Source organism: Giraffa tippelskirchi, chromosome 7 (genome assembly GCF_054371585.1).
Source record: "Giraffa tippelskirchi isolate mGirTip1 chromosome 7, T2T-mGirTip1v1.2.pri, whole genome shotgun sequence".
In the NCBI taxonomy this organism is placed as follows: domain Eukaryota; kingdom Metazoa; phylum Chordata; class Mammalia; order Artiodactyla; family Giraffidae; genus Giraffa; species Giraffa tippelskirchi.
The window spans coordinates 35,655,934-35,680,553 of NC_137281.1; the positions used below are offsets into that span (position 1 = coordinate 35,655,934).

A 24,620-nucleotide genomic window follows, 5' to 3' on the forward strand; every position below is an offset into this window, starting at 1 on the left:
TATCCCCACCTCCTGAAACTCTAGGAAAGAACTCTGGGATCTTGGTCCACAGTTGTCCTTACTGATTATGAAACTCTGGGTAAGTCTCAGCCAAGAGCCTCAGTGAGCATTTCCCCAAGTTTAAAATGGGGGGTGTTCCAGCTTTCTGAGTACTTAATATCTGAATCTCACAGGTCCAAAGTACACACTAAGCAAAAGTTGCTGCTAAGTCGCTTCAGTCTTGTCCGACTGTATGCGACCCCATAGATGGCAGTCCACCAGGCTCCACCGTCTCTGGGATTCTCCAGGCAAGAACACTGGAGTGGGTTGCCATTTCCTTCTCCAGTGCGTGAAAGTGAAAAGTGAAAGTGAAGTCGCTCAGTCGTGTCCGACTCTTAGCGACCCTGTGGACTGCAGCCTACCGGGCTCCTCCATCCATGGGATTTTCCAGGCAAGAGTACTGGAGTGGGTTGCCATTGCCTTCTCCGAATCAAAGGTTAGTTCCCTCTCAAACCCCACATATTGCCAGCAAAATCTGTGCCGAGCTGATTGTCAGATGCTATCAACATTCAACCATGCCAAGACAAAGCACATGGTTATGAGTGAAACTACAAATCCTCCAAAAAAGCGTGGGATTTCATGAAGTTGGTGTAAGTGATGCTGTGGAAAAGGAGCAGCCACTGACCACAGAGGAAGAGCGCTTCTGTAAAAGAAAAGGACAAGAACTTGCAGAGAGAACTGTTGGACTGTCACAGGATTCAGAGTGAACCCTGGTGTGAAACTCTCAAATACATTTGCAAAAATGATCCTATTGCTGCAAAGAGCCAATTCTTCATTGATGCTACTGCATGCATGATAGCAACCATAATCTAAATACAGGTTCTTTACCATCTTTACCATCTGAGGCACCAGGGAAGCCCCCAAATACAGGCATACCTTGGAGATATTTTCAGTTCAGTTCCAAGCCACCACAGTAAATCAAAGCTCACAATGTATTGAGTTACACGAATTTTTTTTGGTTTCCCAGTGCAGGTAAAGGTTATGTTTACACTATATTAGTATAGTAAGTGTGCAACAGCATTATGTCTTTTAAGAAGTACACAAACCTTAATTTAAAAACTTTATTGCTAAAAAGGGGCTTCCCAGGTAGTGCTAGAGGTAAAGAACCCGCCTGCCAATGCAGGAGACAGAAGAGATGCAGGTTGGGACAGAAGAGATAGGGTTTGATCCCTGGGTGTGGAAGATCCCCTGGAAGAGGGCATGGCAACCCACTTCAGTATCCTTGCCTGGAGAATCCCATGGACAGAATAGCCTGGCAGGCTACAGTCCATTGGGTTCCAAAGAGTTGAACATGACTCAAGTGACTTAACATGCATGCACATTGCTAAAAAAATGTTATCACTTGCACCTTCAGCAACTGGTAATCTTTTTGCTAGTGGAAGGTCTGAAATATTTTTAGGGTTATCAAAATGTGATACTGAGACACAAAGTGAGCAAATGCTGTTGGTGCCAATAGACTCGCTTTCCACATAAAAGTTGTACAAACCTTCAATTTGTACAAAACAAAAACAGAAACACAGCATCTTGTGAAGGGCAATAAAAAGACATATGCCTCTATTGTTCATTATCAATTCAAACTAATTTATCTTCTTTATTTTTAGTTCCTTCTTCCAAGTAAAGACTCAATACAGCAAGGTTCCCTCCACCACACTCTGAACTTCCTGTCCTCCTTTAACACGGATTCACCTCATCGGCCTTCCAGGGGACAGGATGTGGTAAGAAGAGAGCTGTCTGGCAACCGCTTCCCTCTCTCGAAGTAACCGCACACACTCATTCTCAAGGCAGGAAGCCCCAAAGTGGCAGGGGCGCACGCAAGTACCCCTCAAGGTAACTGCCCCGGACCGCCCCCCGCCTCTCCCAGCCAGCCGAGGCCGGCTCTGCACGGGAAGCACCCTGGCACATCCGAGAAAACCTCCGCCCGGCTCCAGCAAGCTTCTCAACATGCGCGAGGCTACTGTGGTCCATCCTGCTGTACAAAGGGGAAACTGAGGCCAGATGAGGTGCAAGGACTTGCTGCTCCGCGTCCACTCAGTGGCAGAGCTAGCACTGGGAAGAATGTAGGTAACAAAAGTATACAAGCTTGGTATACAAGCTGCACGTGCTGAGCCCGGGACAGACGGTGCCCACTTCTGCTGCTGGGCGCCTAGTACGTCATTGCCGCTCAGGGAAACTTGAGGCGGGAAAGCCGACCCCGCGGGGCCCCTAGACCCGGCCTTCCTTCCCCCTCCTCTAGGCCCGGTGCCGGGGCTGGGCCTCAGTCGGGGTCTGGCCCGTTCGGTGCCCATCCCGCCAATTCGGTCCGCGCTCCTCTCCCCAAAGTTAGGCGCGGGTCCCCCACCCAACCAACTCTGCGGGCCAGGGTCAGAGTGGGGCCGCAACCCGCCCGGGCCCCACCGCCCCCGCCCCGCCGATTCCTCTCTCTCCCCTCCCCCCGGGAGGGAGGAGGAGACTCCGCGGCCCTCCCTCGGCCCTCCCGGCGGCGGCCGCAGCAAGCCCCGTGCCCGCTCCGCCCAGCCGCGGCGGATCGGACGTCCGGAGCCCGCTGGTCGCCAGCCGAGGTGAGCGGGGGCGGTAGTGCAGGGGGCCGAAAGCCACCGCGTCCCGGGAACTCCCTCCAGGCCGCGAACCTTCAGCGGGAGGGAAGGGGTTAAGTTGGGGGGCGTGCTGGGAGAGGAGCAGCGGGGGCTCCCGCGTCCGCAGCAACCTCCAAACTCCGAGCAGAACTTCCTAGCCCCTTCCACGGGCTCCCCTACCTCCCGAAGCCCCAGCCTCAGGAGTGAAGGGGCTTCGGGAGTTGGGGGAGGGGGGAGGGCAGGGCAGCCCTTGAAAAGCAGCGGGCCGGGGCCAGACCCGAGGGGGGCGGCGGCGGCGGGCGGGGGCGGAATTTGGAACTCTCCCGGGGGACCCAACGTGGTCACCATGGCGAATGCGGGACGGACGGGCGGTGCGGGCCAATCGGAGCACGGCGCCCCTGGTGGCTGCCAATGGGGGGCCGCGCGGCGGGGTGGGCGGGACCGCGTCTCGCTGGGCCGGGAGACCCTCCTCCCTCATCCCGCCGCCGCTGTGCTGGGGAAGGGGAGAGGAAGTGAGGATTTAGGCGACTCGTGGTCGTGGGAGGGCAGAAAGGGAATTTCTGGAAGGAGTTGGGACAGGTGGAGCGACGGCTCAGTGTCAGGAGAAGGGGGTGGGCCTCCGTTGTCCCACTATTACGATTGTGAGAACGGGTGATGTCCTGCAAGCCTCCTTCCCCACCCGGGGCTTCAGTTTCTCTGTCTTAAGAGTGGGTTATGTAGGGCTGTTGGGGAGGTAGGATTACTTCGTGTCGGCACAGATTCTGCCCACTGGTTAGACGAAGCTTTTAGGTATCTTGTTAGTGCCTCTCCCCATCTTACAAGTAAGAAAACAGCATCAGAGAGGGCATGGCCTTGCGAGTATCAAACAGCGTCCCAGAGGTAGAGATGGGACTCCTGGGAAGTCCGCTGTACTAGAGTGAATAGTTCAAGGAGTTGCTCAGAGGCCCGGGGCTGGGGTCCACCCCGTGAAAAGCTCCCATCCTCTCCCAGCTGTGCTTGGCCTGATGACTGAGGACCCCATAGTGTAGGTGGTCCCAGGGGCACCTTGCCCCTCAGGTGATCAGGACCCAGGAGGGGAGGCATCCAATCCCAGCATTCCGGCCCCTCCCCCCCTCGCCAACACACACCCAATTTTGCTGCTGGTCCTTGATGTGGACCAATAGCTGTACCTCTGGATCTCAGGTGGCCCATTTGTAAGAAAGGAGTTCTGATTAGTGCTTCTGTCAGAGATGGTTTCTCTGTCAGAGATCGTGGTACCTGGGAACAGATTAGGGGTGCCTACCCCCCAGGGCTCAGATTCAGCCTGCAGGCTCAGCTTGCCTCCCTCTCCTCTCCTGGAGGTCCAGTGATGGGAGCATGGGCGACAGGTCAGAGGGACAAGCGCCCACAGTTTGTGGGCTGACCAGCCTTGGGCCCTGCACTTATCCAATCAGGCTGTCCTCTGTGGTTTCCTGCTGGGCTCTGCTCCCTGCCCACAGCCAGGCCTGTGGCCACAGGCCAGCCCCACAGCCCCACCTGAAAGGTTCTGGGAGGTTATAGAGGGTTTCTGAGCTGGAGGGAGGAGTCGGGCCATCCCACCCCAGCATCCCATCCCATCCCACACCCACCCCAGCCCCCTAAGCTGGGCCCCATCTAGGCCTCAGCACTGCTTACTCTTCTCACTAGATATGAGCCATCAAAACACAGTAAGGACAAAATAAACTTGTCCCCCTGTGAGTCAGTTAGACCCCTCAGGTAAGAGGCCTGATCCTTGACCTGGCCATGAGACAACCTCTGACTTTGACCTTAGCCACAGGCTCTGACACCTACCTGTCTCAGAGCCTGACCCTAAAGTGACTCCTGATCCTTAGGATGGTGCAACCCTCCCTGATTACGGTGAAGCCCTGGCTGTCCATCTTCCATCCGTCAGCCTGGGAAGCATTAATGCAGCATCTGCTGTATGCTGGGCCCTGTGCTAACAGCCAGTGAGTCCAGGATGCCCTTGTGGTTTCTCAGCATGGCCACTGCTGAAGAACAAGGAGGTCGCAAGTTGGGAACACTAACATACTCTGTGTATGAGGTTGGGGAAGGCTACCCAGGGGATCGTTATCCAGAAGTAGGTCCTAAAGGATGTGTAGGAGGTACTGTTAGAGAAAGGAGAAAGAACATTTCAAACAGGTCCACTAGCAGCAGGAGCCACCGGTCACTTTGTCTAGACAGGGCTGATGAAGGCCTTGCCTGAGGCAAATATCCAATCAAAACATTCTTCTGTCCTGGCCAGCAGCTGCCTGGAGCAGTGAAGATGACTGTGGGGCTGGGGTTCAGGAGTTCTTGAGTCCCATGTGGACCTGTGCATGCTTGCTAAGTCACTTCAGTGGTGTCCTACTCTTTGCAACCCTATGGGCCGTACATAGCCCACCACGCTCCTCTGTCCATGGGATTCTCCAGGCACGAATACTGGAGTTGGTTGTCACGCCCTCCTCCAGGGGATCTTCCCAACCCAGAGATAAAACCCACATCTTTTACGTCTCCTGCATCGGCAGGTGGGTTCTTTACCACTAGTGCCACATAGGAAGCCCTCCCAGGTGGCTCTGCTACCCAGTTAAGGGGATGTGAAGCCATGGTTCTGCTTTCTGCTCTCCACCCCACCAGCCAACTTTGAGCACACCCTGTGTGCAGGGCCTGTGCTAGTGGCTCCGGGTGGCACAAGTGTCCTGCTTGGATTGGGGGAGGCCTGAAATGCAAGGGGAGAGAGGGCAGCTGGCCAGGTCTGGCTCTGGAAGGTTGCGGGGATACACTCCCCTGGCAGAGTGGGGCTGGGGAGACCAAGGCATTTCCGGGAGGTGGTGGAACTGAGCCTGAAGGATGGGTGGGGTTTTGGAGTCTGAGGGGGGCATCCCGAGTCGGGGATTAGACTGAGCAGAGATCCTGAGGGTTTGAGCAGGAATAGACCCGTCTGGCTGGTGCTGGGGTGGGGGTGGGGGAGTACAGGAGAGGGGAGGGTGGGTGGGAAGGACTTTCTGGGCCTGTGGAGGCTGGTCTCTCCTCCACCTGCTCCGTGGGGAGTGGTGACACCCTGTGGGAATCAGGAGGCCACCCACACACATACACCCCAGGGGAGGAAGACGCGGAGCTTGGTGGGGAAGGGCAGGCAGGGTAGGCAGCGGGAGCCAGTCTCTACAGCTGCCAGCTGAACCTCCGTGTGGCATCTCTCTTGGTGAGTGTGTATGTTACTGGGGCTTGGTGTGTGTGTGTCTGCCCCCAAGGCTGTGTTATGTCAGTGGGGTGGGGGTAGGGGTGAGGGGAAGCATTGCTAGGCAGAGACAAGCTGCCCTTGAGTGTGTAGGCAGGGTTCCTGGTGTGTCCAGGGGTGAGCTTCTCCAGAAAACCAACCTTGGAACCCCCCCACCCCCATCCCTTTACACATGTGTGCACACACACCCTTCAGGGGACCTGGGCCTGCAGATAGAAAGGCAGGAGGCCTGTCCAGAGCCCCTCTGACCCCCCTGCTCCCCCAGTCCCTCCCACCCCTCCCTTGAGTGTGGGTGCCTGGAAGCCATTAGGACCCTGGGTGGCGCCCGCCCTGCCCCTGCACGACAGGCTTGGGATTCCTGGAAGGAGCGGGCCACCCCTCCCCGCCAAGTCCCGTTCAGGCCTGGCAGCTCCCAGAGGCAGAGAGGATGTGGCAGTGGCCCCCTCCCTGCCGCCCTCTCGGTTTAGGGGCTGCAGGAAGGACCCAGCAGACAGGGGCCTGGCCCCAAGAACCCTCGCCTCACCACCCCCCATTCCCAGCACAGCTCTGGCCTCTGGCAAGGCCACCGGACTGGCACTCAGATTTCCTGCCTCCTTCCCCTCCCCTGCAGGCTCTCACATTGTTTTTCTTTTCCAAGAGCTTCTCCATGTGGAGCTGGGCCAGGAAACTGGGAGGAGGAGGACTGCGAGTGTCCGTGTATGTGTTCATGTGTGTGTATATACGCGTGTGTGCATTTGCCTGTCTCAGGGATGAGTATGTATCTTTGCGTGTCTCTGTGTGTATCCGTGTGGGCATATGTATGTCTTCAGGTGTGTCTGTAACTCTGTATCTACAAGGAAGCATCTCTCTGAACATATATATAGTTGTTGTGTGTGCCTATGGGGCCATCTCCGTGTATGTGTGTGTCTGCCCATGTCTTTATCTATATTTATGTGTATGGGATTGCTTGTGTGTCTGGGTGTGCACATGTCTGTGAGTGCACGTGGGATCTAGGCCAGTCACCTCATTGCACAGGTGGAAAGACAGAATCACAGTGGGTACTCAGCCTTCCAGGGATCCCTTGGGGAGTCGGGTGTACAAGGAACTGGAACCCGAGTCCGGAAGGCTGTGTCTGGGGGCATAACTTAGTCTGTGCAGGTGTTACTGGGGTTGAGATATACATGTTTGTACGTATGGAACTATGGGTGGTGACACGGCATCACGAGTTACTCAAAATATCCCACGCTTGGATGGTTAAAATGCAAATCCCCAGTCCCACACCTGCTGAACATGATTCTCTGAGGAGTGAGGTCCAGGAACTACATTTTAAGCAAATGTCCAGGTGAATCTGAGGGACTTCTTGCTCTAGAAGCACTGGCCTCCCTCACCCCTCACTCCAGTTCTACCAGGGGAGAAACTGGGGCCCAGTATGGGGCAGTGTTTACGTGAGGCTGATGACAGAGCAGGGACTAGAGCTGGTGCCTGGTGAAGGAAGACAGACAATAAACTAAGGGCAAACGCGCTGGAGAAATATATTGGAATGGCCAAAAGTTTCGTTCTGGTTTTTCCATAACATCTTAGAGGAAAAAACTGAAATAAACTTTTTGGCCAGTCCAATAGTAGGATCACAGAGCTGTGCTAAGGAACTGTGACTGTAATAGTCATGAATTTAAATGAACACTGGTCCACACAGTGGTGTAAAACCTGTGAGGCCTGATTATACGGGTGAAGGCAAGAGCAGGCAGAGCAGTGGAAGCAACCAGAGACGGCACTGCCTGAGAGACAAGAGCAAGTGAGGTAGCTGGAACACTGAGGGCATTTGGGCGGGTGAGGTTGGGACCATGGCCTGTAGCAAGGAAAGAAGGGACAGGGTGGGCAGTGGGGACAGTGAACAAGTGGGGGAATTGATGCGTTTTTGCTGTTGGAGCCCTTGAGAGAGTGAGTTTGGAATTGACTGTAGAGGGGAGGGGTCACAGCTACTGGTAATGACAAAGGTGGTGGCCACTGGCATGATCCGGTTTGTGTTTTTAAAAACTCACGCTGGCTGCTGCTCTTGAGGATGGATTTGAAGGAGGCAAAAGGGGACAGGGGGATGGGACAGGGAGAGTGGTGGCTGCAGTCTCCCCAGTGGGAAGTGATGGTGGTGGCCTTGACAGGTTCGTGGTTGAGGACGAAGAAGGTGGGTGGATCCCCGTGATGTGTGGCAGACAGGCTGACAGGACTCGGAGGTGGAGAGAAAGCCAATTCCAGGATATTCCCCACAATGTGAAGAAGTAAAGACGCACCCTTCTCCCAGAGAGGGCATCCAGAAGGAGGCTCCGGTTGTGGGGGGAATGGAGACAGGGAGTCCCATTCGACCAAGCTGCGTCTGAGTTGTCTGAGGGACATGTGGGTGGTTCTGGAGAGCAGCCCAGGCTGGGAGAGAGACTCGGGGTTACTGAGGACGTGGAGAGATGGCTCAGGCAGGGGCAGCCAGAAAGAAGGCGGCCAGGACTGGGGTGACTCCAGCACTGCAGGGATGAGCCCAGGTTGCCAACCAGGGAGGCCAATGGGGGACCGCTGGAGAATAGGAGGAAAACCCGGAGAACATCCTGGGAAGAAGAGGTGCAAGAAAGGAGGGCTGGAAGGTGCCCAGAGCTAGAGAGGGCATACCTGCAAGAGTTGAGACATGCCCGGAGGGTAGGGCAGGGGGGCTGGAGGCCAGGCTGGTAAGGCTTGATGAGAGGGCGAGGGAGGTGCACAGGGTGGAGACAGCAAGCGTGGACCACTCTGGATGGGCCTGGAAAGGGAGGAGACAGAGAAGGGAGGTGAAGGTGCCAGGAGAGACTTCAGCAGGGAGCAGGCTCCTTGGAGAGGGATCATTGGTTGGGGTGGGAGAAGCTGAATGGGGGCGGAGGACTTTGACCCGAGGAGGAAGAGCCCCCTGTCCTCTTCAGGGCAGAGAGGAGGGGGCTGTGGGGCTAAGGGCAGGACAAGGAGGGAGTGCCAGCCTGACAGCTCCTCTTTTCACCACAAACTGTGACATTAGATGTGCTGCCAAGAGTGGGGGGCTTAGAGGCTGGAAAAGGATGATGAAGGGACACAGCCAGGCAGTATTGGGACACTCTTCCAGAATGCTGCGAGTCCCACCAGCAGTGTCCTGATGGGTCACCCAGAAAAGGAAGGAATAACGATCAGGGCAGGTCTTAGGGGCTGCAGTGAGGCTCTGAGGGTCAGGCCCAGCTGAATGGGGAAGGAAGTACGAGATAGCCCAAGGAGCTGTCAGCGGTCAGCATGAAGGCACTCTGAGGGAGAGTGTGGCAGGCTGGGAACAGAGCGGGGCATGTGTCTCACTTATTTTAAAAGAGATGTGGCCAACAAACAGCAGAGCTCAGTGGTCGGCATGGGGAGACACCTCACCACACTGCACGCCCCCCCCCCATCTAGACCCCAGTTACTTCCATCATACCACCAGTGCGTGCATGTATTCACCAAACCCACACCAGTGTCTGGACTTCTGGAAGGTGTAACTGGATCAACTCCAGGGCTTACTGTTGCTGAGTCTCCGTTTCCTCTTCAGTAAATGTCTATAGGTGCCCTCGAGTCTATTGAGGGGAGAGCTCACATAGGCATGGTGCCTGGCCTGTAGTTGGCCCTCCATAAATGTCACTGTTATTGTCATCATGTGCTGGGACAAAGACCAAGAGCCAGCCAGCCAGCCCCTGACCTCAGCAAACTCACAGCCTGGGGTGAAGATAGGGTGATCACAGGGACATAGGAAAAATAGTACAGTGAGGCTGGCTGGTGGAGACATGGGCAGGGGCCGACCACCTGGCCTGAAGGGGTCCTGGAAAACCTCTTGGAGAAGATGCTACTTCAGGTAAGTTTTAAGGATGGGAAGAGTCAGCCAAGCGCAGGAAGAGGCTGGGAGGGGACTCCTGGCAGCAGGGCCAGCATGGAAGCACGTAGCATTCCGGGTGGTGAGCAGTAGAAGCCATTCAATGTGTGAGATGGGACCTGAAAGTCAGGGACAACAGATCAAGGTTTCAGATCAGCGGTGGCTGCTCCAGGGTGAAGGGACCCAAGGGGGTTATCTGGAGGCCAGTGAGGAAGCGGCTGCAGGTCCTGGCTCACCATTCCAGCCTCACTGGGGCTCCTGGAAGCGACCAGTTTCACTCCTTCCACCTTTGCCCATGCTGTTCCCTCTACCGGTAGTGCCATTCCCTTCGCTTCCCCTGGCTGAGCTTAAGGATATGGACGGTTGGTGGCCACCTCGAAATAATGGTTGTGTTCTCCCACAGGTCGGAGGGGGCGTCCCCCCACCCCGTGGCCCGGAGAGCAGCCAGTAGCAGTGGCCATCATGCACAGTGGTATCGCGTCTGCCACGCGTCCCCCGCGCTGCCTCTGAGTCCAGGACTTCCAGACCAGCACCCACGAGCCCGCCCGCCCCCGTGGCCACGCCATGAGCCACGGGCCGAGCCCCCGGCTGGCCGAGTCCCCGCCGCTGTCCAAGGGCAGCCTCCTGACCATCCTGGGCAGCCCGTCGCCCGAGCGCATGGGGCCCGCCGACTCGCTTCCGCCCACGCCTCCCAGCGGCACACCCTCGCCGGGGCCGCCGCCAGCGCTGCCGCTGCCGCCGGCGCCCGCGCTGCTGGCCGACGGAGACTGGGAGAGCCGCGAGGAGCTACGGCTGCGGGAGCTGGAGGAGGCGCGCGCGCGGGCGGCGCAGATGGAGAAGACCATGCGCTGGTGGTCGGACTGCACCGCCAACTGGCGCGAGAAGTGGAGCAAGGTGCGCGCCGAGCGCAACCGCGCGCGCGAGGAGGTGCGCCAGCTGCGCCAGCGCCTCGACGCTCTCACCAAGGAGCTGGCGGGCGCTCGGCGCGAGCGCCAAGAAGCGCAAGGCGAGTGCGAGGCGCGGGGCCGCGAGCTGGCGCGGCTGCGGGGCGCCCGGGGGGCAGCGGACAGGACGCCCGATGGGCCCGAGACGGAGCCAGAAAGGGAACAGGAGCCAGTGCCGGTGCGCGACGTCGGATCCGGATGCGAGAGACCGCAAGGCACCCAGGTGCGCGGCGAGGGGCGGGGCTTCTGGGCGGGGCCTTTGCGCTGGGGTCCGGAAGTGGGAAGGGCTGATTTACCTGGGCAGGAGCGGTGGCTGTAGGGCTCAGAAAGAGAAGTCAGGGCCTGGCACTTGGGTAGGTATTACACCTTCTGGGATTCAGGCTCTGCCCTGCAGGGCCCCAGGTTACCTTTCTCCCACAGACCCCAAGGGCAGAGCGTCCCTGATACTGGTGGTCCTGCCGCTCACATACCTGAGTAATCAACAAAACCAACAAATCATCCTTTCTGAGCAGGAGCAGGTTTTAAGAACTTACCTGAAAGGCATCCATTAGTTGCAGAGCTGAATCCAGTCATTTATTCAATTTAGAGGAAGGAGTAAACATTTTAACAGGTGTTTACCAAAGCTGAGGGGTAGGGGGTGTCAGGGCAATGGGAGCACGAAGGAGGTCCCTGAGCTAGGCTCTTAGGAGGGAGCTTCACAGAAGCTGTCCCGTTTAAGCTGCTGCTACTGCTACTAAGTCACCCCAGTCGTGTCCGACTCTGTGCGACCCCATGGACTGCAGCCTACCAGGCTCCTCCATCCATGGGATTTTCCAGGCAAGAGTACTGGAGTGGGGTGCCATTGCCTTCTCCGCATTTAAGCTGAGGTAGGAGAAATTGATGGTGAAAAGTGCAGGAATGCATTACAGGTGATGGAAATTCTGTGCAAATAACGAGAGGCTGAGAGTGCTTGGTAAATCTGGGAAAGGCCTCCGTCATTCCATGGGCACCCTTACAGAATGCTAGACTCTGCATACACACTACCTAGTTCATTCTCAGGGCAACCCAGGAAATGCTGGCTATACAAATGGAAACACTGAGGCGCTGAGAGGTTAATTCCCAGTGGCTCCCAGCTGGTGACTGGAGTCGCTGGGAGCTGACCCCAGGTAAACTTCTGAGCCCATGAGGATAATAATTAGGCTATCTGGAACATTAATGATTATGTGCGGAGGGCAGCCTCCTCTGAACAAGCAAGACTCACCTGAAGGCCGTCTAGGGACAGAGCCCAGACTCAGGTTGCTCCCAGCTCCATCTCCAGTCAGGCCAGCTCCTAAGATTCTTGGCTGCCCTCTCCCCTCTCCTGCCTGTGGGCTAGAGTGGGCACTTCTGCCTCCTGGTGGCTGAAGCCCCCTTCCTGGGGGCCTGCCTGGTGCTTGCAGGTGACATTCCTTGCTCTTCTTTGGGGCAGAGGATGAGCCTCTGTACACCAGCCTGCCTCAGACACTGTTCCTGTCCTCTCCGTGTTCGGTTATGAGTCACCCCAGGAGGTGGCAGGTACTGCGGCAGGAACTCGGAGGATGCAGCCTGAGTTTGTTCTCCAGCCCAGCCATGTCTGTGCTCTGTGACCCTCCAGCAATTCCCTTCTTCCCTCTCTGGTTCCTCAGTTGGGAATTGGAGCTTTGGACTAAATGGCCTCAGAGGCCCCCACCTAGACAGTCTGAGATATAAGAGGAGTAGAATTTCACTCCTCAGGCCCACTGTCCTAGTCTGGATAGGGAAACTGAAGGTCAGTCGAAGAAGGGACCAGCCCAGACTCATCTGGAATGACTGTGGGAGGAGCCAGGCTGGGACAGAGGCCATGGGCATCTTGGGTCTGTGGTCAGAGGCAGGCCAGGGGGCAGACAAGGGCAGAGGGGAAGGAGAGCCTGGCAGGGAGGAAGAGGGCTCAGGGTTGAGTTAATCAACCCTCACCGCTTTCTGTCTGGGAGCTGGTTCTGCTCTCAGAGGCCGCCTTCCTGTGCATCTTTTATTATTGTGGTTTAGTCGCTCAGTGGTGTCTGACTCTTTTGTGACCCCGTGAACTGTAGCCTGCCAGGCTTCTTGTCCATGGGATTTCCTAGGCAAGAATACTGGAGTGGGTTGCCATTGCCTTTTCCAGGGAATCTTCCCAACCTAGGGATTGAACCTGAGTCTCCTGCACTGGCAGGCAAATTCTTTACCACTGAGCCACCAGGGAAGCCCATGCACCTCTTACCATGTCACTTACCATGCTTCAGGTGATCCCACTGAAAAGTGGGATCTTTGAGCAAGAATCCCTTTTGAGGGAATCTAGTCCTTATTCCTTATAGGAATCCCTGCTTCTGCATTCATCAGTGTCCCACCAAATATTTGCGTATTTCCAGCTGCAGAGAGCTTCCCACCTCTTCTGGGGAATCTTCCAGGATTCAGGGAATCTGAGTGGCTGACTCTGTGAAGTTCCAAGCAGTGAAGGGGGAGATTGTGGCCCTCCCTCTTCAGGGGTGGAGAGACAGGCAGCAGAAGAGGAAACGGGTCCAGAGGACTATGTAACTTGCCCACGGTTACCCATCAAGCTGATGGGAGAGGCCATGATGAAGGCCAAGAGGGTGAGGGCTCAGCGATCACTAGTCCAGCCTCTGCCTGGGTCCCCACAGGAGCTGGAGCTGGTGGAGAGCCTGCTGAAGAGCAGACCAGAGGAGCCTGAGGGCTGCTGGGAGGTGCGCAGCGCGGGGGCCGGGGCCCCACGGGGCAGCTCGGGCCGCCAGGAGCGCAGCCGCCTGCCCTGGGAGGACGCCGCTGTCGAGGAGGATGCCTCCAAGCTGACCGCCCTGCGGCTACGGCTGGATGAGTCCCAGAAGGTGCTGCTCAAGGAACGAGAGTGAGTCCTGGGAGGCAGGCAGGGGCTAGGGGGGAGGGCCAGGCCATACCAGGGCCTCCTCGGAATCACAGAAGGAAAATCCATGTCACAGAAGGTGAGACTCACTGAAAGGGATTGGGACTTCCCCTTTGAGTCCCATTGAGACTTGGGACCTGAGAACAGTGGTGCTCTATCCAAGGACCCAATGTGAGGGTTTTTTAAAATTAATTCAATTAATATGTGTCAGGGATCTGGGTCAGCCACTGTGCTCGGTGGGGATACAGCTATCCATGAGTAATCCCTGCCTTCGTGCAGGGAGAGTGCCGTGGGCAAAAATCAAAGCAGGGAAGGAGGGATAAGGGGACTAAGGGGTGGAAGCTGGAAGTTTGGTTTTGGATGTGTTGAGCTTGATTCAGCAGGCAGGCAATTTGGGGACATGAATGAGTCTATAGAGTCCATGAGACAGGCCTGGGCTGGAGGTAAAAATTCAAAAGTCATCAGCAAATAGATGATGCTGAAAACTGTGAGCTGGGATGAGAGTGGACAGGGCAGAGGTCAAAGGATGGGGCCCTGGAGCTGACCAGCTATAGAATCAGAGGAAGAGGGAGGCAGCAAAGGATACAGGAGAAGGGAGCCAGTGAGGGGGCAGAGGAAGCAGGAGGAACTGTTTCACGGAGGAGGGAGCAGTCAGCTGGTCAAGTCGGAAGAGGACTGAGCACTGACCAGTGGATTTAGGACTTGGAGGTCACAAGTGACCTTGATTGGTCATTTTTGCCTGATTATGGACAATATTTAGTAACACTCCCTTTTCCATCCAGAAATGAAGCACAAAGATGGTATAAGATAACTAGACACAGAAATTTTTAAAAAATCAAGAGTGCCCTTGTGAAGATAGAAGCAGAGGTCATGCTTCTATAAGCCAAGGAGCACCAGATATTGCCAGAAAACCACCAGAAGCCAGGGAAGAGGTGTAGAACAGATTCCCTCTCACAGCCCTCACGTGGAACCAGTCCTCCCAACACCTTGGTCTTGGACTTGGAGCCTCCAGAACTGAGACAATGCATTTCTGTTTAAGCACTGTGAACAAAAATCAACCTATTGTACAAACTGAAATGTAAAGTAATACTAAACTCTCAGAATGGGAGGCCAGCGTGGTGTGGGGGTTGGTCATGAAACACTACATTCCGGGGCCACATACCCACGGTGCCTCCTTCACATTCAGGGCAGAGTGCAGGGTGAGGGTCATGAGAGCAGTTTATGGAACGCCCACCCAGTGATGGTGACAAGAAGGGACTCTCCTTTGGAGAGTCATTGGACAGTGTTTTCCAGCTTTTCCGACTGCAGAGCTGTGTGTTCACACCAAGTCAGCATGAAACAGATGGGGGGAGTGGGGGTATTATTTGATGGATGAGCCCAGGGCCCGGTGCCCTGGAGAAGCAGTCAATCCCCACAGCAGGGGCTGGACTCCCGCAGTTGTATGGAGGGTGGAGCTCCAGGAGAACGGCATGACCAGGCTGCCTGCCACAGAGTGGGGGGCCAAGGCCTAGAGTACATAGTAAACCACCAGAAGCCAGGGAAGAGGCATAGAACAGATTACCTCTCACAACACCTTGATCTTGGACTTGGAAGGGACTGCAGGACTATGCAGGAGGACTCAGCAGAGGGACCCAGTGGGCTCACCCCCACGTCTCCCCTCCCCAGGGATAAAATGGCACTGAGCAGGAACATCGAGAAGCTGGAGGGAGAGCTCAGCCAGTGGAAGATCAAGTATGAGGAACTGAGCAAGACCAAGCAGGAGATGCTCAAGCAAGTGAGTCTCGGAGACCAGGGTGGGCTTCCTGGAGGAAGCAGTACTGTGTCATTGAATTTCAGCAGTGGGAATAGGAAAAAGAGGGAAATTAAATCATTCACTGTCAAGCACCAGCCCTATGCCATGCGGTGATCTGTGGACTGGGGCAAGAGGTGGAGGAGGGGTCGTGGGGAGGAGACCAACAGTAACCAGGTAGATAAATTCAGAAACTGTGAAATTCAAAACACAATCAGAGAGATGAGGTGGTGGGTCATAGAAAGGTCTCTCTAAGAGGGTTACATTCAAGGCAAGACCTAAAGTGATTAGAAGAAGCCATCGTTGAGAAGAGATGGGGGCAGAGTTCCCGGCAGAGGGCACAGCAAATGCAAAGGTCCTGAGGCCATGACAAGCCTAGTGTGTTCAAGAAATAGAGGCCAGTGTGGCTGGAGGGTAGTCAGTCAGAGATGAGATTCCAAGAGGAGCTAAATCCCACAGGCATTGTAGACCAAGACAAAGGGGAGGAGTCTGGATGTTCACTGGGCACATAGTGGGTATGAGATCTTGCTAGAGCCTCACAGCAGTCAAGGAAACACACTTGGTGTCCACATCTTACAGATGAGGAAACTGAGGCTCCAGCTGGCAGAGAGGAGATTTCACCCCTGCAGTTTGGGAACTCCTGCATGCTGGGGTCAGGCTGGGCTTCCCTTACTGCTTCCTGTGCATAGATGGCCACCAGGGGGCGCAGCCACCCTGCTTTTCCAAAAGGCAGGCGGTTCACAGACCCCAGAGCCTGAACCTGTCCTGGAAGATTGGTCTTTACGTAGAATCTCTTTAAGGTTATCTCCTAAAATAAAGCTTCCAAGACCCTGCCCTCACTCTCTTGAGTCAGCATCTTTGGGGCTTAGGTCCAGGAATCTGTCTTTTTAATCTTTTCAAATTGTGTAATCATTTGAAGAAATGTGAGCCCCAACTGTACAGTTTTACAGATACATAACTATAAAGATTCTCATTTGTATCTGGGTTTTTTTCCCATCAACATTGCGTATTTAAGGTTCATTCATGCCATTGCAAAGAGCATTCCTCTGACAATTTTCCCTGCTCTGCAACAGGGACTCTGTACTATTTCAAATCACCCCAGGCAATTCTGATGTGACCAGCCCCACACCCACAGGCAGATCTGCATTCAGATCCCCTGGGTGTGTTCAGCCAGTGTTCACTGAGGGTGCCCAGGCCATACACGGATACAAAGGCGGGCAGGCAGACATGCTGTCTCCCAGGCTCACATTCTTGCAGAGGTGGGGAGCTGAAGAAGCACCCCTTCTAGACAGGGAGGACAGGAGAGGCCTCCCTGAGGAGAGGGCATTTAGGCCAAGACCTGAGAATGAGAAAAGTCAGCCCTTCAAGATACCTCGGGAAGAGGGCACTGAGCAGAGGGAACCACAAGTGTGAAGCCTGCAGTGGACAGGAACTTGTGTATTTGAAGACTAGAGAGGAGGCTCAGAGAGCTCTGGGGACAGGGGTGGGCGATGCAATCGAAGGGAGATGGCTTTGTGGGACCATAGGGAGGGGTCGGTTCTTAGGGAACCTGGGGTTGAGGATATGATTGGCTGTATCTTTTTTTAATTAGTTTATTTTCTGGCCTCACAGAGTGGCTTATAGCATCTTAGTTCCCCAACCAGGGATGGAGCCTATGCCCCCCTGCAGTGGAAGCTCAGAGTCCTGACCGCTGGACCACCAGGGAATTCCCCGAGTTTTATCTTTTTTTAAAAGCTCACCCTGGGCTACTGTTGCAGAAGATGGGTTGACGAGAGAAGGTCAGGGGGCAGGAGGAGGGCGCCCAAGAACGGACACTGGGAGGCTAGATGATAATCAGGTAGAAGGTGAGAGATGTCAGAGGAGGCAGATGTGGTCAGATTCAGGGTCTGTTCTGGATACCCCGTGGCCCATTTGGGCACCACTTGAGGCTCCTTGCTGAGCCCTCTGGCACCAGCGCCTACCCCTCCCCGGAGCTGGTGGTCCTCACCTAACCAGCCTGTGCTGTATCACGCAGCTCAGCATACTGAAGGAGGCCCACCAGGACGAGCTGGGCCGCATGTCCGAAGACCTGGAGGATGAGCTGGGTGCGCGCTCCAGCATGGACAGGAAGATGGCAGAGCTGAGGGGCGAGGTGAGGCCCCCAGCAGGGCCCTGGGTCTGGGGGGGCCCCGGGGTCCCTGCCTCCATCAGTCATTCACTCACAGGAGGGCAGGAGCCAGCCACAGCCCTAGGTGCTCCAGCCTGCAGGGGGTGCGCCTCTCTCGCTCAGAGACCAGAAGCTTGCTCACACCCTGCACACCGTGAAATAAGCCCGGGTTAATTATAGCTGCTGCAGCTGGACTTGCTTCCTGGAGCCAAAAACAGCTGCTAGAGGAGGTGGGGAGGGGGGAACCTCCCGCTCAAGCCGTGCTGTGCCCCCTCCCTGTGAACCCCTCCCGCTGTCCTCCCCTGTTGCAGATGGAGCGGCTGCAGGCCGAGAATGCTGCCGAGTGGGGTCGCCGGGAGCGGCTGGAAACGGAGAAGCTGGGCCTGGAGCGGGAGAACAAGAAGCTGCGGGCGCAGGTCGGGGACCTGGAGGAGGCGCTGGCCCGGCGGCGGCGGCAGACGGCCAGCGCGCTGGACTGTGACCTGCGGGCCAGCCAAGCTGCGCTCTTCGAGAAGAACAAGGTGGGGTAGTGAGGGAGCCGCAGCCAGGGCCGGGGCAGACCACCTCCTGGGCGCCCAGCTCCAGACCGTAGTGGGCGAGAGACCCTTGAGGTAACAACTACAGACCGAGAAAGTGATTGCCTGGCAGCGGCTCCTCCTGGGCACCCGCTGTGGGCCAGGCTCAGTGACAGCACCGTCATAGCTGCGTTTGTGGGGCACCACTGTGGGCCAGGCTCTGTGCTAGTGCTTTTTGCCCATGCTGTGGAGAACACTTGGTGGCGTAGTGGTAAAGAGTCCGCCTACCAAGCAGGAGATGCAGGTTCGATCCTTGGGTCAGGAAGATCCCCTGGAAAAAGGAAAGGCACTCACTCCAGTATTCTTGCCTGGGAAATCCCATGGACAGAGGATCCTGGCAGGGTACAGTCCATGGGATCGCAAAGAGTCAGACACAACTGAGCAACTAAACACAACAACAACATCACTTAATCCTTTTCAACAGCCCTTTTATCGGTCCAACAAATGTTTATTGAGCTCCAGCTGTGTGTAGGCCTTGTTCTAGGTGGTGGGGACGCAGCCGTGAACAGACAGGAGGGACGTGGCCTCCTCTCGTGGAGCTGATGGCTGAGGGGGATATAGACGTTGCTCCCTCCGTCACACACTTACGCTGGTCACACAGCTCCATGGCTGTGGCAGGGAGAGAGGGAAGAAGGGATGCCTGGGGACCTGGCTGAGGCCTGGGTCCTGGGGAGGCTTTCCTGAGGCAGTGACATTTGAGCCCATGTCTCCAGGGAGAGCAGACATTGATTGGTAGTGGACTGATTCCAGGAGGGAATTTGGAAAATGATGTGAATGAATGTCCCATGGTGACAGGGACCTGGAGCTTTGGAGGAACAAGGGAGGCCGGTGTGGCTGGAGGGGAGCGGGCAAGAGGGATGTGGTAGATGAGGCAGGAGGCCTGAGCCACCTTTTAAAAGTGAGAGGTAGGTGCGAGCAAGTTGTGGCTCTTGAGCACTCACTGGCTGCTGTGTGGAAGATGGATGAGAAGGCAAGTGGATAGGGAGTCTGGGCCATTTCCTGGGGGCAGTGGGAGATGATGGAGGCCAGGACCAGGCTGGGGTTGGTGGAAATGGAACAAAGAATGGATTCAAGAGACCATTTCACAGATGTGAAGACTGAGGGCTCAGAGAGCTCCCAGAGCTCAGGTGTGGACAGCTCCTCTCCTGGCTGCTCATCTTCTTCCCAGCCACTCTGGCTTCAGATCTCTTTGCTTCCGAAATGCACTCCTCAGCTGAGCTCATCCCCAGACCCAGAGCTTTAATGCCATTTATACATCAAAGAGTCCTGACTTTATCCCTCCCCAGAAAACGAGACTCAGCTCAAGTAGCCTACTGCACACCTCAGGTCATCTCCAGCAGGCACCCCAGAGTTCTGTGTCCAGAATGGAGCCAGCGATTCCACCCACTTCTCCCCCCATCATCCCTAGGCCTTCTTACCTCACTAGATGGCACCTCTAGCCTCCAGCTCTTCAACCAGGTTGAGTGCTAGCATTTCAGAGAGGTTCTGGGGAAGAGGTACCCCAGAACCACCTGACCCCGTGGACTGCCAGGCATGAGCCCTCCTCCATCTCTGCTCTCCTGCAGGAGCTGGCCGATCTGAAGCACGTGCACGGCAAACTGAAGAAGCAGTTCCAGGAGAAGGTGGCGGAGCTGGCCCACGCCAACCGGCGGGTGGAGCAGCACGAGGCCGAGGTAAAGAAGCTGCGGCTGAGAGTGGAAGAGCTCAAGAAGGAGCTGGCCCAGGCTGAGGACGAGGTGAGCACCTGCGGGGGCCCAGAGTGCAGCCTGCAGACCTTGGCTGGGGTCGGTGGGAGTGGAGCTGCAGGGCCCTCCTGTGTCGCTCCACGCTGGTTCCCCGGCACCTGGTACGAGCCTGACTCTCCGGAGGCACTCAGGATAGAATGGGTGGGTGACAGGTGGTGTGTGGGTAGGAAGATGGGAAGAGAAATGGACAGATAAGGTGAATGAGTGGTGGAGTAGATTAATGAATGGATGAGTGGATAGATGTGGAGTTGGTTAAACGGACAGAAGGATAACTCCGTGGATGGATGAACAGATGAATGAGGGGATAGATGGACAGATGGTTGGGAGAGAGGAAAGATGGATGAGACATAACAACAGATGTCTCATGGGTGGTTGGATGGATGGATGAATGGGTAGGTAGATAGATGGGTGGATAAATGGAAAGATGGATGACTGAGTGGATAGTGGAAAGATGGACAGACAACTGACTGGGTTAGTGGGTGGAAGAGGGAATGGGCCGAAGGAAAGAAGGGCAGAAGGATGGATAGATGGGAAGATAGGTTTGGAAGAGTGGAAGGACACAAGGGTAGTATGAATGGGTGGCTGAATAGATCAGTGGATGGTGAGTGGGTCGGTGGGTGTCTCCATAGGCAGATGGATATTTCCATGGATGAATGGTCAAATGGACAGTTCATAGGAATATATGGGTAGGTGGGTTGATGAATGGGTCAGTAGCTTGGGGCATTGGAGGATGGATAGATTTGGAAGGGAGAGGCAACAGGCAAGAAGAGGCAAAAAAGGGATGCTCTCCTGGAGGAGCGGGGGCTTCGTCTAGGCCTCAAAGGAGAGACAGGAATTGCTCTGGAGGAGGGTCATTCTCACAGAGGAACGACAGGAGTGGCTGGTCCTCAGCAGACGGCAGGGCAGGCTGGCCCAACCCAAGGTGAATCCTATGCCCTCGGCCCCATTCACCCCCACAGTTGGACGAGGCCCATAACCAAGCACGGAAGCTGCAGCGGTCACTGGACGAGCAGACGGAACAGAGCGAGAACCTGCAAGTGCAGCTGGAACATGTGCAGTCCAGGTGGGCCCAGCGTGCCGCCCCAGGGGAGAGGACTCCCGGCCGGGGCACGCAAACAGGGCAGAGGCGCTTCCAGCCCAGGGTCAGGGGTCAGGGCTGGAGCCCCAAATGGGCCTAGAGGGGAAGACAGGAAAGGAAGAGATCTGGACGTCCTGGGGCCAGAATCCTGTCCCCTCCAAGCAGGAAGGGCCAGGGCTCGGAAACCAGGGAAGGGAGTGCAGGAAGTAAGACCAGCTGGGAGCCTTGGAGTTGTGTCCTGCGGCCAGCGGATATAAAGGGAGCAGCCAAAGAGGTCAGGCCCAACGTGGAGCAGCAGGGAGCGCGGGTGGATCTGGGCAGTGTCTGATGAGGAGGACAAGCAGCCCGCAAGGTCCCCAGGCTGGGGTGACTCTGGACCAGCTGGGGTCTGTGGGATCCCGGCCCTGATGGCAGCCCCGGACCCCTCAGCTGCAGACAGGACCCATCAGCCTCAGTGAGGGAGGACCAGGAGGTCTGGGGGCCCACCCAGCATGCTCTGCCTCCCGCCCCATCCCAACACCCTGTGAATGACTCCCTCCCCCAGACTCCCCTTAGAGCTGGGATATGTCAGAGAACATCTAGTCCAAGCCCCACCCCATTTCACAAGCTCCCACCTGAGACTGATTTTCTGTGCCAGGCCAGGCCCTTACTTCCATCCTCTTATTTCATGGACTAGACAGCGCCCAGGCTCTGCTGCCAAGACTGTCTGGGTGGTGGGAACTCTGGCTCTGCACTAAGTAGCTATGTCATTTTGGGCCACTTACTTAACCTCTTTTTTTTTTTTCAGAGTTTCCTCATCTGTAAAATGGGATTGATAACAGTTTTTATTACTTCTTAATTGTGGGAATTAAATGAGCCGATCTGTGCTTATAAAAGGACCTGGCCCATGATGAATGCTAAATAGTAGCAGAGCTTTAGTATTGGGGTCAGATACTGTGCCATAGTTGGATAGCATCACCAACTCAATGGACGTGAGTTTGAGCAAACTCCGGGAGATAGTGAAGGACAGGGAAGGCTGGTGTGCTGCAGTCCATGGGGTGGCAAAGAGTCAGAAATGACTTAGCGACTGAACAACATTGTGCTTTAAGAACCACGCTCCTAGGAGAGACAAGAAGGAAAATTTTTTTCCCCGCTAGGGGGCTGGCAAACGAGGAAACTAAGGCACAAGAGGGTTAAGTCCTTTCACCGCCACACAGTTGGCGGGTGGTCAGGTCAGATTGCCCCCCTCCCCGGCCATCTGCCACCTGAGCCGTTATTTACAGAGCATATACTGTTAAATATGTGTTGAGTGTCTGTGGCTAAGAGCACAGACTGTGGAGCCAGACCTGATAGCTGTGTGACCCGGGCAGCCAAGGCTCAGTTTCCCCAGCTGCTTGGGAAATTGCCTATCAAGTGTCATGCAGGGGCCCAGGCATGAGGGCGAGTCAGGCTCGTCGCCCCCTCCCCGTCTTCCCCCCCCTACTCCAGCACACACCCCTCACAAGGCCGCCTCGCCTCAGGGCCTTCCCGCAGTCTTGGCCGCATTCTTTGGGAGCCATAAACTCCCAAAATGGGCAGGCAGGCTGGCTCTGCCCAGGCTCTCAAGTGCTTCCATGGGGAGGGGCGGGGCTGCCCAGGACCGCTGCCTCATCTTATTTCCCAACTTTTTGTGCTTTAATGTTCCGGGGACAGCTCACTAAATCACCGTGCAGTAATGGAGGCCCCTGCCCGCGCCCCTCCCTGCCGTGTTAATAATTCATGCCTTCCAGTAAGATGCAGCCAGGCGGCTACTCCACTGGGGGTGGGCACGGGGGGGGGGGGGATGGGCATTTCCTCCACTGGCTCTTCTTAGAGGCAAGTCTGCCTCGTAAATTTGGGCTTTAGGAATTTTAATGCGGGGAAGAACTAGGGCGGAGGGCTTTCTCACTGACATTAGGGATGTAGGGGACTCAGAACCCCCACCCCTGGACTCTCTTCCTATGGTCTTTGGAGCCTGTCTTGGATTCGAATCCCAGCCTCCCAGCCGTGTGACCTTGAGCCTGCTGTTTTCACCTCTTCAAGCCGTCCCCACTACCCCCACCCCCGCCCTGCCCACTCCAGAGCCAGCCATCCAGTTCAGAGCCCAGCCCCTTCTTTTTGCCAGCTGTGGGACTTAGTGCCTCAGTTTCCCTATCTGTAAAATGGGAGTGACAGGAGCACCTCCCTCACTTCGGGGGCTTCTGGAACGATGAAGTGAGATGAGGTAATGTTTGTGGAAGGCCCAGTCTGGTGCCTGGCAGTGGGAAGCGCTAGGGGAGGCTTAGCTGCTGGATCATGCTCCTCTCTGACCTGCCACCCCACAGGCTCCGCCGACAGCAGCAGAACACCCCCCTCTTTGGGAAGATCCGCAGCGCTCGCTTCGGCGCCGAGGAGGCGGGGGACGGAGCCAGTGACCTGGACGAGGATGAGGACCTGCAGATCCAGGTGGCCTAGAGCTGCCAGGGCTGGGCAGGACTGGGCCGTGGCCCAGGCACCCCCTGCCCCGGGTGCCCAGGCTGACCCGCCACTCAAACTGATGCAGCTGTCTGTGCTCACTCTGGGAGCAGACCCCGGTCCCTGCCACGGACAACTTCCTTCTCCCACAGTGGGCGTTGGTGATCCCACCTTACTGACACTCCATGGAAGGGAAGTGGTGGCCTACGTTTTATATATATATATATATATATTTTACATATATATATATTAGTATATATGCCTGGGGTCTTTGGACTTATTTGGTTTTATGGACACAGGACCACTCCAAGGCCCAGTCAGGTGCCCCCACCCACCCAGGACTTTCTTGCCGGGGGAGGGGGTGTCAAAGGAGAGCTGTTAGAGGCCTCCACCCAGGCTGCCTCTCTGGACCTTGGAGGTCTGGCAGGGGCTGTGGCTGTTCATAGTACAATGTGATAACCCAGTCTTCTATAATAAATGGAGTTCAGGTTCTTGGGTGGAGTCCTGAGTGTGTGGCAGATGCAGGCACACGTGTAGGGGACAGACAGGATCAGCCTGCCCTGGCACCAAACCTGAGCTCAGGAATATTGATATGAAGTCACTTGAGTGACTTAATAAATGAATGAATGTGAGAAAGAATGAATGAATGAACAGTGGAACTGATGAATGGTCTGGAATCCAGCTCCTGTGAGGGGAACAAGAAGGGATGGTGCATGTTTAATCTGCAGGAGACTACAGTTCTGACTCCAGATGAATTCAGATATCTGCTCTGGCCCTTACTGGCTGTGCAACCTTGGGGAAGTTACTTGCCCTCTTTGAGCCTCAGTTTCTCCATCTGTCAGCTGTCTCAGAGTCATCAGGAGGATTAGATGAGTTCATCTGGAGCTCAGTAAAGGTGAATTATAATTGAAATACTTGAAGGTATGCCCTTGGAGAGGAGGGATTTGCCAGCTGGGTTCGGCCGTAAGGGATGACATTCAGACAACTGACTGGTGGGCGTTTACCCAGAGCTGGGTATGAACACAACCTCTAACCCTTTTATCATTCTCCATTCAGCCCTGCTCTAGGTAGTGACATTATAGAGTTTATCTTTTGATTATTAATTCCTAAACCTTCTATAACCAGCCAGTGTATATTAAATCTGGTAGGAAAGGTTATCCAAAGCATGGTAGCATATGTTGTTGAATCTTCGCAAGTTGAGGTGCCGTTTGAGTCACCTGCCCTTGATGAGGGTTTGACATAAACTCTTAGCATGCAGGGCCTGCTTTCTGCAGGAGCAGGCACTTTCAGAACTGTCCTAGC

General features: G+C 55.7%; 1 protein-coding gene across 1 annotated transcript; it reads left to right on the forward strand.

Moving 5' to 3' along the window:
- Positions 1 to 2,551: 2,551 nt before the first annotated feature.
- CCDC102A (coiled-coil domain containing 102A) lies at positions 2,552 to 23,403 on the forward strand. The gene is made up of 9 exons (XM_081512442.1): positions 2,552 to 2,597; positions 10,104 to 10,867; positions 13,296 to 13,519; positions 15,200 to 15,308; positions 17,338 to 17,454; positions 17,781 to 17,990; positions 19,610 to 19,780; positions 20,749 to 20,852; positions 23,189 to 23,403. The coding sequence occupies exons 2-9, from the start codon at positions 10,265 to 10,267 to the stop codon at positions 23,316 to 23,318; spliced, it is 1,668 nt and encodes a 555-aa protein (XP_081368568.1). The 5' UTR covers positions 2,552 to 2,597; positions 10,104 to 10,264; the 3' UTR covers positions 23,319 to 23,403.
- Positions 23,404 to 24,620: the final 1,217 nt, after the last annotated feature.